This window comes from Canis lupus, chromosome 2, assembly GCF_011100685.1.
Source record: "Canis lupus familiaris isolate Mischka breed German Shepherd chromosome 2, alternate assembly UU_Cfam_GSD_1.0, whole genome shotgun sequence".
NCBI lineage: Eukaryota > Metazoa > Chordata > Mammalia > Carnivora > Canidae > Canis > Canis lupus.
In genome coordinates, this window is record NC_049223.1 from 57,660,613 (window position 1) to 57,675,376 (window position 14,764).

General features: G+C 45.2%; 1 protein-coding gene across 8 annotated transcripts in view; it reads left to right on the forward strand.

Annotated features, from left to right (window-relative positions):
• CSNK2A2 (casein kinase 2 alpha 2) overlaps positions 1–14,764 on the forward strand; it is a 79,787-nt gene that overhangs the window by 28,888 nt on the left and 36,135 nt on the right. For 5 of the 8 annotated variants that reach the window (XR_005355709.1, XM_038530921.1, XM_038530918.1 and 2 more), the window contains exon 3: positions 9,758–9,869. The exons of 1 other annotated variant lie outside the window; for it this stretch is intronic. Coding sequence is in view for 5 of the 7 variants with exons in the window: in XM_038530918.1 (XP_038386846.1) it covers positions 9,758–9,869 (112 nt within the window). In the remaining 2 variants the exon portion in view is untranslated. Of the gene's footprint in view, positions 1–8,870; positions 9,010–9,757; positions 9,870–14,764 lie in introns of those variants that run through there. 2 more of the 8 variants (XM_038530916.1, XM_038530919.1) reach the window with 1 other exon arrangement.

Here is a 14,764-nt window from a genome sequence, read left to right on the forward strand (position 1 = left end):
CACCTCAGAGATGTGGAGTTTGGATTTTATTCTTGGGCTTGGGTTGTGCTTTCTGGGGCTGACAGTTCATCCATGAGGACTTCTGTTGTCCTCTGTCCCCATATGGGCAGCTGAATTGCCAAGTTTGCACATTCCTAGGGCCCATCGCTAGCATCTGGGTTTCTCAGGTTGTCTTCCAGTCAAACAGGAAGACTTCTGCAAGTACCCAGAAATGATGCATTTCCTAAAACAAAAGTAGAGCCTGCAGATGCAACATCTTTTAGTTTTGTTGTTGTTGTCATTGTCTCGTGTTTTAATTTTCATTCCTTGGTATAGTATCTATTGGGGGAAATGAAAGCTATGGAGCTAGCAGTGTCCACAATAGCCAAACTATAGAAACAGCCCAGATGTCCATCGACAGATGAAGGGATAAGGGAGATGTGGGATATAGATATATATGCAATGGAATACTACTAAGCCATCAAAGAAAACATGAAATCTTGCCATTTGCAATGACATGGATGGAACTAGAGGATATTATGCTAAGCAAAAAAAAAAAAAAAAGTCAGAGAAAGACAATTATCATATGATCTCACTCATATATGGAAATGAAGCAAAACAGGATCATAGGGGAAGAGAGGAAAAATAAAACAAGATGAAATCAGAGAGGGAGACAAACCATAAGAGACTCTTAATCATAGGAAACAAACTGAAGGGAGGGGCTTAGGGATAGGGTAACTAGATGATGGACATTAAGGAGGGCATGTGAGATAAAGACCACTGGGTGTTGTAAGACTGATGAATCACTGACCTCTACCTCTGAAACCAATAATGAATGTTAATTAATTGAACTTAAGTTAAGAAAAATAAAAATAAAAGGCAACAAAATCTCAGGCTCAGAATCTTCTAAACAGATACCCTAAGATGAAGAAGGGTAGGGGCTTCTAGGGCGGAAAACCCAGTGGAAACATAGGGTGGAAAGCCCAGTGTTAGGAGGTTCCTTCATATTCTTTTGCCTCCAATAATTAGAGCAGCTGGTCCTTTTGGAGAGAAAACTTTCTACTTTAAAATAACACCAACCGCAAAGTGATAAGCAATTATCTGTGATTTCTAATGGTGACAAACTCTCAGGTACAGCTCACGTGCTTTGTTCTTATTTTTGTTTTTGAGTGTTTATCCATAATGGAAGGAAATGCTAAATTTCATTTAAAGGTTTGTGAATAAGGATGTAATTATTGGCGTCCAAGTTTATGAACATCCTAAGTCCTAGCTACCCACTCAGGTTAAGGATACTGAGTTATCACGTGGTGGGTCTGACAGCCCAGAAATCACTTCAGCAAAGGACCTGCAGGAAGCCCAAGGATGACACAATGCCTGCATAAGTCAGGGCAAGGCTATGGGCACCCAGACGGGAGGCTAGAAGTGAGCCGGACAGACCTCAGTGACAGATGGGACATGAGAGGTGATGGTGATTCTGGATAATTTGGAAGAGCAGTTGGGCAGGAAGCAGATGAAGGTTTTCTCAGTACACTAGCCTTACCATGGATGCGGTGCCTGCTTCTTTAGAGGTTAGCCCACTTCCCTCTAAATGCCTCCCACAACCTCCCGGAGTGGGTGAAGCCCCAGAGAAATCCCACCTACCCTGTAAAGTACCCCTCCCTATACATTCTGCAAGAGTCCTGACCCTCCTTAAAATACAAATCCCTTTTTAGAGATAGAGAGCTGTTATTCACATTTTAGCCCGAACGAGTTTATCCATCCTTCCCTGAAAATATTAGAAGAATTCTAATTCACTGAGCTTCTGGGAATAGTTGGCTATTGAGGGATGGCAGCTAAAAGTGTGCCCCCTTTCCCAGTGAGCCAATGTTGAATAAAAGGGGACTCCCCCCAGCACTAGCTGAAAAATGTCTGTTTCTATCGCTTCTAGCCTAGGCAGGCTGTGCCCCCATCCCTGCCTGTCCGCATAGAGGCACTTTCTGGGTGGGTTGGAGGGCAGAGTGGGTCATACTTTAAGGATAATTAGAGAGGAAAAAAAGAATTAAAAAGAGATAGCCCTGGGGCACCTGAGTGGCTCAGTGGTTGAGCATCTGCCTTCAGCTCAGGGAGTGGTCCCAGGGTCCTATGATCTAGTCCCACATCAGGCTGCCTTCAGGGAACCTGCTTCTCCCTCTATTTATGTCTCTGCCTCTCTCTCTCTCTCATGAATAAATAAATAAAATCTTTAAAAGAGAGAGAGAGAGACAAAAGCATATTGCATATAAATGTACCCAGGTGAAGTGCAGCCAGTAGGGCTCTAATTAACATATTTTATTCACCTGTTTGGAGCCTCAAAGACAGATATGAGGATCCAACATTCCTTGTAGACTCCTTGGTTACAGAAAGAATTTAAGACCCTACTGCCCTACCCTCTAGCCTTTCCCAACTGGCCAAAAGTCTCCATTAACTCACAAGTTGTTAGGGGAAGGGCTAGGATAGTCAACAGCCCGTAAACACAGGTTATGTTTTCTAATGTTGAGACCCCAAGGCACAGAGTATGCTTCCTTCCAGGTCTTTTCCTATGTTTTTGTTACATGTCTGAGAACTTACCCGTTAAATCTATACATACACTCTGGTATCCTGCTTTGAAACTAAGCAAAGCAATACAAAAGAACATGGGTTGTATTTTATGTCCTTAGTGCAAAGGGCTTTTAAGGATACTTGCCAACTTGTGGGAACCTGAAAGGCAAAGAAGGGCAACTTTGACTTTTCACCTCATGGACTTCTGCATTTCCTGGTAAATGTTTATTATTGAACGAGTTTCCTATCGCTACCATGATAAATTGCCGCAGATTTAGTGGCATAAAACTGCACCAATTTATAATTTTAAACTTCGGGATATGGGTTTATCCCGAAGTTTAAAATTATAAACTGGGTGGCGCAGCGGTTTGGCGCCTGCCTTTGGCCCAGGGCGCGATCCTGGAGACCCGGGATCGAATCCCACATCAGGCTCCCGGTGCATGGAGCCTGCTTCTCCCTCTGCCTGTGTCTCTGCCTCTCTCTCTCTCTCTCTGTGACTATCATAAATAAATGAAAATTAAAAAAAAAAAATTTAACTTCAAGAGCTCAGAAGTCCAAATTGGTCTTGTTGGACTACAGTCAAGGTGTAGGCAGGGCTGGATTCCTTCTGGAGGCCCTAGATGAGATTTTCATTTCTTTGCCTTTTCCCAGCTTCTAGAGGTTGCCCACAATCCTTAGCCCATGGCCCCCTTCCTTCTTTAAAGCCAGCAATCACACCACTCTGAACTCTGCTTCCATCACATCTACCTCTCTGATGCTCCTGCCTCCCTCTCCTGCTTAAGGACCCCTACAAAATTAAAGCCACCTGGACATAACACAGGACGATTTCTCCATCTCAAAATCTTGCATTTAATCACATCTTACTCTTTTTTCCGAGTAAGATAACATAGTCACAAGTTCACAAGCCACAGAGATTAGGAAATAGATTATTTGGGGGGACCAAGGTGGGAAGGATGGCATTATTCTGCTTACCACCACTACTTCTATAACTTTTATAAAACTCTTACTGGGGCAACTGGGTGGCTCAGTTGGTTAAGCATCTGAATCTGGATTTTGGTTCAGGTCATAATCTCAGGGTTGTGGGACTGAACCCTGCCTCAAGTTCCGAGCTCAGCGTGGAGTCTGCTTGTCCCTCTCCCTCTACTCCTCCTCCCACTTGCACTCATGCTCTCTCTCCCAAACAAATATTTTTTTAAATAAATAAATAATCCTTATTTTAAAATCTTATGAAATAAAAATTTTCTCATCACTAAAAGTTCAGGATAATCATAAGTTTTAATGATGCCTAATATTGTACCATAGGGATATGCCGCAATTTATTTAACTGGTCCTGCAATTTAGGATATTTGGGTTGTTTTACCTTTCACAATTTTCATGATGAACATCTTTTGGTCTTTTGGAAAGGGGATATATAGAATTAGAAAGGGGTTACAGAAGTGGAGTTGATGGTCAGAAAGGCCTTAATTCAAATCCAGATTCTGCCTCAATTCTCCATTTCATTAGAGTCTTGGTTTCCTCAACTACAAAAACAGGATCCTTACCACTCCAATCTCAGGATTTTTTAACAGCTTTCTTGGTCTATAATTCATATACCATGTAATTCACCCACTACAAAATCAGGGTTTTAACTTCAGGGTTTTTACAGGATATGGTGATATTGAACACATGAATTGTCGCCACTGTTAATAATTCTTTGATCATAATTTATGTTATTTTATTAGGCTGAGTTCTTAGAACTAGCCGTATAAGATAAAAGCCTGTAAAATCTCTCAAATGTTTTAGAAATAGACAGAAATAGAAATAGAAGATATAAAGTGTTCTTCTGAGGGTTTTACATTTTTGTAGGGTGTGTGTATGTGTGTGTTTGGATAGAATTTGGGAGCATAAGAGTTGGCATGAAATTGTTGAGCTATTTGACCCAAGATGCTCTCTTGCATTCTCCCTTGTGTAATCCTGAATTGTACTCACTCCCAAACCCACGCACACATAGTAATTAGTAGAAGTCAATTCTGGCTCACTGTCACCCAACCCTGCAAGAGCCACTGGCCTGTCCCTCCCCATATCCAAGTGAGATTTATTCCAGTGAGGGCTGCATTAGCACCATCCCCCATCACCAATCTTAATTCACACCAAGCACACTGTATAGTGGGCTGGAGGAAGGAGAGGTGGTGGGTCTCCACCAGTGCCACAGAAAGCCCAACCTACCTAACAACAAATCATAAAAACATAGTGTGGCTGTGGGAGGACTGGCTGCAGGTTTCAGGGCTGATTTAGTGAAGTGTCAGCCAAATCCAGGAGCGTGTTGCACCAGAGTAATGTGTGGGTGAATCCTTGGCATCCCAGCAGGTGTGAGAGCAGGTTACGTGAGATGGGTGTGGGTTAGGTGGTGAGGGATGAGAGGAACGTGCAGGGAGGGTGTGTGGGGTCAGAGGTGGGAGGAGGTGGAGGTGAGGAATGGGGCCCCCACTGGGGTTAGACCTAGTAATCATACCAGGAGTTTAGAACCATTTTTGGGTCACAACCTCCTTTGAGAATCTGATAAATGCTAAGGAGAGAATGCACATGCATACACACACATACTCACACTTGTGAAGTGACCCACACATTCTGCCTACCATGTCAGGGATTCCTGGAACCCAGGAAGCTCATTCAAGGGCTCAGGATTAAGAAAGTCTGGCCTAGACTAATTCACAAGGACTTGTTGGAAAAAAAATACAAAGGCTGTGTTAAGAGCGAAAGAATGTTTGTCCCTTCTTGTGTGGAAGACATTTAGAGACATTTGCAGGTTTTTGTCTTGAATTTCAAAGTCCACTCACTCCATAAATGCTTTATCTTCTCTAGCTTTTGTTTTGAAAATTTTCAAATCTATCAAAAAGTTGCAAGCTCCTGTAGTCTTCAACTATATTCTACCATTGTCAACATTTCTGCCTCATTGCTCCCATATGCCCAGGTATGCTTATACTCTTGGGATCCCACATTTTTCTGGAGAATCATCTGAGAACAAGTTGCAGATATTATAATACTTCATCATTAAACACTTGGCATATAACTCCTAAGATCAAGAGATTCTCCTGCATAACCACAAGATGGTCTCACACTCACAAAATTTAACATTGATGTAATACTATTATGTAATGAACATCCTATATTCAAACTGCTCCAGTAATTGCATTCATTAGGATGTGTTTTTTGCTGTACTCTTTCTCCTTCCCTCCCTCCATCCACCCCTCCTTCCTTCCTTTTCCTTCCTACCTTTCTCATTTGGGATCAAATCCAGAATTACACACTTCATTTAGTTCTATCTCTCAGGCTTCTGTAATCAAGAACACTATTCCAGAGTTTTATTTTCTTTCGTGTTGTTTTCTCCTGTGACATTGATAGTTTTGAAGAGTCCCAGTCTTAGCTGTTTTGCAGAATATTTCGCAGTTTTTATTTGTCTGCTTGTATCCTCATAATGAGATCCAAGTTAAGCATCTTGGGCAGATGCCATGTCCCTTCTTGATGCATCACATCACAGGGTTAGTTGGTCCCTTATTGATGATGTTAAATTTGACTTGTGGTTAAAGTGGTGACCTCCACTTTGTAATTAGTAAGTGATCTCTGGGGTAACACTGTATTCATTGATAGCCTCTAAATGCAGCAAATGCTGAGTGAGCTAGTGGTGAGCATCCAGATTCAGTCCTTGCTCTCATGCTGTTTTTACAGTGGAGACAGAATTACCATTACAAAATATGCAGTTTTCTGAAGGATAGAGTGATGAGATAGAGAAGAATCAACTCTACCATTATTTAAAGTGAACTTAAAGGGGTACCTGCCTAGCTGACTCAGTCCATAGAGATGCAACTCTTGATTTGGGGTTTTGAGTTCAAGCCCCACATTGGGTGTAGAGCTTACTTAAAAAAATAAAAGTAGAGATTTAAATTTAAAAATCTATAAAAAATTTTAATATGGGGCACCTGGTCCAGTCGCTCGAGAGTCTGACTCCTGATTTCAGCTCAGGTCATGGTCTCAGGGTTGTGAGATTGAGCCCCACGTCAGGCTTTGCACTCAGCCCGGAGTCTGCTTAAGATTCTCCCACTCCCCCTCAAATAAATAAGTTTATTTTTAAAAATATTTTATTTATTTATTCATGAGAGACAGAAAGATACAGAAGAGTCAGATACATAATTCAGAGAGAAAGCAGGCTCCTCACAGGGAGCCAGATGTGGGTCTTGATCCCCAGACCCCAGGATCATGCCCTGAGCTGCTGAAGGCAGGCGCTCAACTGCTGAGCCACTCAGTAGTCCCTAAATCTATTTTTTAAAAAGGTTAAAAAAAACTTTTTTGTAATCTCTACACCCAGCGTGGGGTTCGAACTCACGATCCTGAGATTATGGCATGCTCTTCCAACTGAGCCAGCCAGGTAGGTGCCCCTAAATAAAAAATCCACTAAAAAATAATAAAAATTTTTTTAAAAGAGTAAAATGAACTTAAAGAGATCTTGGGAAGGTGGCAGAGTAAAAGGACTTTGAGCTCACACCATCCCATGTTTACAACTAGATATAATCCACATCCGAGTAAATAAAGTGAGCTTAAAGGTGGGACTCAGGGAGGAGGAAAAAGAAGGCAAGCATGGGAACATGGTGGTGGAGGGAGAGGAGGCAGCCACAGCCAAGCTTGGAGGGTGGAAGGAACCAAAAGCTGGGCATGAGGTGTCCTCAGGGAGGAAGAAGTGATAGGAAAAAGGCTCTATGTCTGCCAATGATGATACTGTGCACTTCGTAACTGCTAGACGCTGCTTTAAGTGTTTTACATGGTTTACCTTGCCTGTCTCCCCATAGTCCTGTGAAAAGGCCATTACTGTTTTTATGCTGTAAAACATGGCAGCACAGAGAGGCTAAGTATTTGGCCCAAGGTCACACAGTTCATAAGCAACACAGCCAGGATTCAACCCAGATGCATCTGACTTCAGTCTGTGCTTTTAACTATATCAGGACGGAGAAGCAGGGTCTCACCTAGAAAACAGAATTTTTTTAAAAAGACTGGAGTCAGAGCAACCTGAGCTGAGTGGGAAATGCTGTTGATAAACGATGTGGAATGGGAAAACAAGACAAAGAAAGTCCCAGAAGATCAAAGAGAGAAGAGTGTCAGGGGCTAAAAAGCATCATCATAAAATAGGACAAAGTTTGGTCGGCCACCTCCCCCTCCATCCACGCCCAACACCTCCCCCAACCCTTCAGGCAGGACTCGCTATTCTCCTGCTTTCTGTCCTCCCAAATAGCAGGACAGGTACATCGTCTCAACGTGCCTCCCCACGAACTGCCCTTATTAATTACAGAGAGAAAAATAGGAACTTTGCAGCCAGCTCCCTGGCCCACTCCTGCTTAACCGAGTGACACAGTGAGCATTCAGAGGGTTCTCGGGGAAGGGAACGAGGGGAAGGTGCAAGAGAAGGATCTGTGAGGAAGGGTCTGGTTGGAGAAAGAAGGGGAAGTCTTGAGGTTGAGGGATTCTTGGGTGACAGGGCAGGGTCCATCGGAGAAAGAGGGGGCGTCTCCGGGACGGAGGGAAAAATCTTGAGGTGGGGGATGCTCTCGGTGGTTAGGAGGGAGTCATGGGGAGGGACTTGATGAGGACGGGTTGGTTGACGGGAAGGGTCAGCATGCGGACGGCTGGAGGGCTCGGAGCCGGCATCGCCGGGACGGTCCTGAAGGGGCGTGAGGGGCCGGGCTCAAGGGCGGGGGGGGGCAGGCTCCGGGGAGGGCGCACTGCGCCGCAGGTCCGCGGGGCAGCGGCGGGAAGGGGCTCCGGGGGGCGGGCAGGAGGGGGCGGGGCCGGGCGGGCAGGAGGGGGCGGGGCCGGGGCGGGGCCGGGGCGGGGCCGGAGCGGCCCGGCCGGTCCCCCCGCGCTGCAGGGGGCGCTGTGAGGCTGGGCGGCCCGGGGCCCGGCGGCGGCCGCTCCTAGTGAGCGCGGCCCCTTTTCCGGGTTTCCTCCTCCTCCTCCTCCTTCTTCTCCTCCTCCTCCTCCTTCTTCGCCACCGCCGCTGCCCCTTTCCCGGCCGGCAGCCGCCGCCGCTGCTGCTGCCGTCGCCGCCGCCGCCGCCGCCTCGGGGCCGCGAGCCGAGCGGAGGCCGCCGCGGAGCGCGAGCGCCGCCCGCCTCGCCGCCCCGCCGGCCGCTCCAGGGCCGGGCCGGCTCGGCCGGCGCCCCCCGCGCCCCCAGCCCGCCCGCCCCCGCGGGCCCGGCCTGGCGTGGCCGCCCGCCGCCGCGCTCCTCCTCCTCCTCCTCCGGCGCCCCGCGGCCCGCCGCCTCCTCCGCCCGCCGCCCCGCGCCCCCCGCCGCGCCGCCGCCGCCGCCCTCTGCGCCCCGCGGCGCCCCCAGGTCCCGCCCGCCATGCCCGGCCCGGCCGCGGGCAGCAGGGCCCGGGTCTACGCCGAGGTGAACAGCCTGAGGAGCCGCGAGTACTGGGACTATGAGGCTCACGTCCCGAGCTGGGGGTAAAGCCGCCGCCGCCCCCCCCCCCCCGCGCCCGGCCGCCCCCCGCCCCCCGTCCCGCGCCCGGCCGCCCCCGCCGCCCGGCTGCTGGACGCAGGGCCCCCTCCCCCACCGCACAGCCCCGGCCTCGCCGCCCCCCCGTGTCCCCGCCTTGCGCACCCCTCTCTCCGCCTTACCCCGAGGAATGCTTCTTACTGGGAAGTGTAGGGTCCGGGGACTGGAGCCTGGTGGAGATGAGGGAGCAGCCCTTCCTCCTCACACTTCTGGGTTTCTGTTTGGGGTGGGCAGGCAGCAGCTGTCCTCTGGAGCTATTAAAATTCTCCGCCTTTTTAGTTTATTGAAATGAGCCCGGGTGAGAGGAAATATTTTAACGACATCCACGTTCTCAAAGCAGGCGCTGGCCACCTTTGGGACGTGAAGTCTAAAGCAGTTGCTGTGGAGCCCCAGGCAGAGAGGCACGCTCTGAGCCTCCAGGATGGATGCTTTGCTCCCCCTTCTGCAGTGGCTCAGAGCCCTGCCTTCCTACCTCTGCTCCCCAGGTTGTGATGGACCAATTAGGTTAGGAGCTGTGCGCACAGTGGAAGGAGCCAAGTTTATGTTGTGGCTTTCACTTAGGGAATGAGTTGTGTGGTGATGTATAGACGCTTCCAACCCTTGATTAATGGAAGTGGCTGGATGGGGGTGTAGAATGGGCATAGGCTTGGTTAATCCCAAGTCCTGGCATTTATGTGTCACTCTTGCCTTTCACAGTAATCAAGATGATTACCAACTGGTTCGAAAACTTGGTCGGGGAAAGTATAGTGAAGTATTTGAGGCCATTAACATCACCAACAATGAGAGAGTGGTTGTAAAAATTCTCAAGGTGAGTTTCTTATGAATGGCATTAAGATTTTTGTTAACTGGTCAGGACTAAACTCCAGCCACATTGTAGGATGAGCAGTGCAAGCCCTTCGTTTTACACGTCTTCTCTCTGACGCCCCTTTACTGTTCCTTCTCCCACCCATGTTCCTGTGAACTTTGAAGAAAGAATGTACACCTGTTTGGAATCTAAGTATGATAGTCCAGGAACATACTTGTTCTGAAATGTCACTGTGGGCTCCCAAAGCGAAGGTTCCAAAGGAGTCCATTTGTTATTAAAGAAATGGGGTTCAGATGAAAGAAAAGCTTTTCCGTGAGCACTGAGTTTGTTACCCATGGTGCTCAAAATTATTTCAGAAAGAAAGTTGGAAAAAATTAGAGCAGCTTCAAAGATGGGTTTGAAGCTTGCATAACACTTCAGTGGATGATCAGTTGTTTCGTATCCTTTGGCAGTAAAAGTTTGTCAGATGCAGTCGATACAGTGAACCAGTAGTAGCCAGAAGGTTCATCGATGCTTATCCAATAGAAAAAGTGAAATTGGGAGCAGTAGAAGAGTACATGTCTAATCACTACAGTTAATAATTGGAACAAACCATCTTAGTGTCTGGTTTAGCAGCCTAACTTTGATAAAGATACACCTTTTGTTGTCTCTTCAGTGGAGACACGGTAATGAGTGTAAGTTGGCTAAATTCTCCTTTATAATGTTTTATAGGATGCACTTAAAAAGGGGGGTAATTCTTAGTCTGTGAAGGGTCCCCATTGTTGCCAGATCGTTTAATGTGTGTGCATGTCATTTAGTGAAATGTTAAATTAATAATTAATAATTAATATAAGCACTTTTGCATATACAAGATTTCCAGTGTGGCCATTTGCAGAGGCTCCGTGAAAAAGGATATATTGAAAAACTGTTTTTGTGTTTTAAGGGTAGAGTTGAGGCAGCTGTGTCCCTGTTTCGTATGAAGGGTCAGGCTTACATCGTCTGAAAATCACTTCTCAGAAAAGTGACCAGCTCCGTTCTGTTCCTCAGTACCATCCAAGCCTAGTGATGAAGATGCAGAGTTGCAGTAGAGAGAAATAGGCAGAGTTATCTGTGCCATCAGAGGCACTGGGGTGAGAAGTGAGAAATTGATACTGGAGATGTGGAGTTTGACTCCCTTCTTCCCCAAATGTGAATTGGACCTGAAAAGTCACATGGTCTTTTTTTCCTCCCCCCTTTACAAGCATGAATATTTAACAAAACATTCCCTTCCGAGAAGTTACCTGGGGAAGCCGTGTGACTTTTTTTTTTCTTTATAAGTAAACATAAATGTTTGTTGTTGGTTTTTTGTTGTTGTTGGTTTTTAAGATTTTACTTATTCATGAGAGACACAGAGAGGCAGAGACATAGGCAGAGGGAGAAGCAGGTTCCCTGTGTGGAGCCCGACACAAAGTAAGCAAAGGCATAAATTGAAATTAGGAATATCCATATTCCACGGCTGTGCTTTTGAAAGAATGAACTGCTGACTCCAGAACAATTTCAGAAAAATAACTGAACTTTTATGCCGTAGCAACATTTTTAGAATAAGTGTATAACTTCCTATGGTCTTTTTTGGAGGAATGGCCTTTAGGTATATGAGTGAGAGTATGTTCATGCAAGAGAACATTGCATTGCTCTTTAGACTTCTGTGTAGAGGTCTTCATGGCATCATTCCTCTAAAGATTCACTGGATATGTTTAGGGAACCCAACATGGAAGCCAAAGGTTATTTTTACAGACAAGAAACCTAGGCACCGGAAACCTTACTTGATAACCACTATGTCCAAATGACCCTTAGCTAGAACACCTGTTTCCCATCCCCCCACCCCGACCCCATTTTAGAATTGGTTTGTAAGATGTTCCAAATAAGTTCCTGTGTTCTGGAATAAGACTTGAGAGGTTCCTTCGAAGCTCTAGTTAATGAAGTGTTTCTTGTATCTTTTCCATACAAGTTCTTTTCAGGCTGCAGCCTGAACCAACTCATTGCTGCTGATGAAAACCACCTTCACTTTTCTTTTTTTCAAAGCCCTGTGGCATTTCTCCCCAGATTTTGTCCTAGCTGAAGGATGGGGTGAGAAACTGCTGATGGTATTGTGGTTGTCTCATTTTCACAGGCTGAATTAAAGTAGATTAAAATTACTTTTTTTTTTTTTTTTTAATGGACAGGGTCTGATCCCAAGTTGTGTGTGCCCCTACTCAGAGAAGTTATAACTGTCATCTGCTGTTAATGGTGTTTGGTCATAGGAAATTAGGTCCTTAACAGAGTACCAGCTGCTCATAATTGAGAGGAATCTAGAGAAAACTTCCTCTTCATAAAAGGCCTACTGTACTTCAACTGCAGGAAGGAAATGAATGTTAATGTCTACACGGTGACCAAGATAGAGGGTATATTCCATGAGGGTGGTATGTCTTCCCTTTTGGTCAATAAAGTTTTCCTTTAGTTCTTTCCAATAAATGAGGATGGTCAGATGGTGGTGAATGGCCCCAGAGGAGTTCTGTCATTTAATTAGCATCAGTAGATTTTTTTTTAGTATTTTTTTTTTTTTTTTTGGTCAAAACATATTGGAGCCCTTAAGAGGTTTTAGGAATTTAGAAGTTGGTGGGCACAATTTCTTGATATGAAATCAAAATTGATATTGATATTCAAGAAATATTGAATTCAATTCAAAATGATTTTCAAGAAATCTCTTGAAGTGAAATTCTGAGGTTAAAATCTTAAAATGTTCCAATCAATAGGAAGGTTATGTATTTTTTGGCAGAAATTGTTTTGAGGAGAAAAGGGAGGAGGGTAGGTGGTAAGGGTTAACGTTGGAGGGCAGAAAGCCCCTGAAATGCCGAAAGTTTCATCTTTTGATTTTGAAAAATCCGTTTCTCAGTTCCCTTGTAGTACCTCATTAGAAGGTACGTGCAGAAATAAAAGCACTTTTCCATTTTGAACAACTGGTAGCATTTTGTGGGCACCATCTATGTGTGGATTTCAGCCCTTCTTGGGATCCTTCAAGTTAAAACTGCTATTTCCTATATAGAAGTTAGGAGCAATACCACTTTTAAATAAACATGATGTTTTAAACCCATGCTGCACCAACTTGGAAATTTTCATATAAAAGAATAAGTTGGTAGTCTTTTTTTTTTTTTTTTTTTAAAGATTTTATTTTATTTATTCATGATAGTCACAGAGAGAGAGAGAGAGAGAGAGAGAGAGAGGCAGGCAGAGACACAGGCAGAGGGAGAAGCGGGCTCCATGCACCGGGAGCCCGACGTGGGATTCGATCCCGGGTCTCCAGGATCGCGCCCTGGGCCAAAGGCAGGCGCCAAACCGCTGCGCCACCCAGGGATCCCGTCTGTTGGTAGTCTTATTTAAAGAGTTGGGCAAATCCATTTTTCCCCCAGAGGTTAAATCTCAAGATTAATGCAAAGAATGGTGTTACTACAAGTTTACTTTTTAAGTGTGCTTAACATATTTGTAGATATTTCTAAAATTCTGTGCTATGAGGCAGTAGTATTAGAAGAATGGGAGGCATACCGATCACCTATCTTGTGGGGTTGTTTCCTAGTGAGCAGACGATTGTCTAGTAGGTTCTATCAAAATGATGTCTGCTCCATGCTGGTGCGGGCTTGCTCCTTTATTTCTGCTTTCTCTGGTGGGTAGGTTTTTGCCCTCCATGTACTTTGTTAGGCAAGTATACCAAAACATCTTCCTGAAGCAAGACATTAGTATTATCTAAAGTTTTTGTGATTTTTGAGTCCCACAAATATGGCAAAAAGTAGTTAAAATGGTATTATTAAAGTGCTCGTAACATCAAAAAGTATATAAATTTTAAAAATTATGTGAGAGGGACGCCTGGATGGCTCAGTGGTTGAGCGTCTGCCTTTGGCTCAGGTCGTGATCTGGGGGTCCTGGGATCGGGTCCTGCATTGGGCTCCCAGCAGGCAGCCTGCTTCTCACTCTGCCTCTGCTTCTGTCTCTCTCTCTCTCTCATGAATAAATAAAATATCTTTTTAAAAAATTATGTGAGAACTAGTCAGTGATGAGGGTTTAAGTTGTTTTGTTTTTTTTTACTTAGCATAAGCAAGCATGAGCAAGTAGAGAGGTAAAGGGAGAGGGAGAAAGGGAATCTCTAGCTGACTCCATGCTGAGTGCGGAGCCTGACTTCGGGCTCGAGATCATGACCTGAGCTGAAACCAGGAGTTGGCTGCCCAGATGATTAAGCCACCCAGGGGGCCCTAATCAGTGCTGCTCCCAGTATTGTGATTGTAGGGTCTGAGCTTGAGAGTACAGTGAAACAGAATCACGAAATAAGGGAGCAGAGAATCCAAATCCTTGTTGCAGATAAACTGAGACCCAGAGCATACAGTTTGCTCAGGATCAGGTGGCTAGGGGGTAGAAGCACTAGGGTCCTCTGTCCCTATCATGGAGTCTTAGAGATGTGAGGAGCAATTAGGACCTTTGCTGCATATTTGACTTCTTGAGGTGTTGAACTGTACTGGGAAGATGGATAAACACTCATTAGAAGTCAAATGAATTTGTTTCTAATGATTTGGGGGAGTTATTCTTCTGGAAGTTAAATGCTTGACTTGGAGGTTGCTAGACAGAGTGAGGTTAATGCATAAATGAAAAATGTTACTTTGCTCTCTTGGTTTGAAGCCACCATAACCAGTGTGTTTATACTTTTTTTTAACACATACAGTTTCCTTATGATGACTTGCCAGATTTGGGGGCTAACAGCTTTATCCCTTTAATATATTTGGGTTTGTTGGAGAGTGAGCCTTGTATAAAAAGAATATCTTGACATAGAGTACCCATTTTCATGTGTACAGCATGGCTCTAGATAATTTGTAAAGCCTTATTCTAGCATCTGCCACCTCATGATGAGGTTAATATAG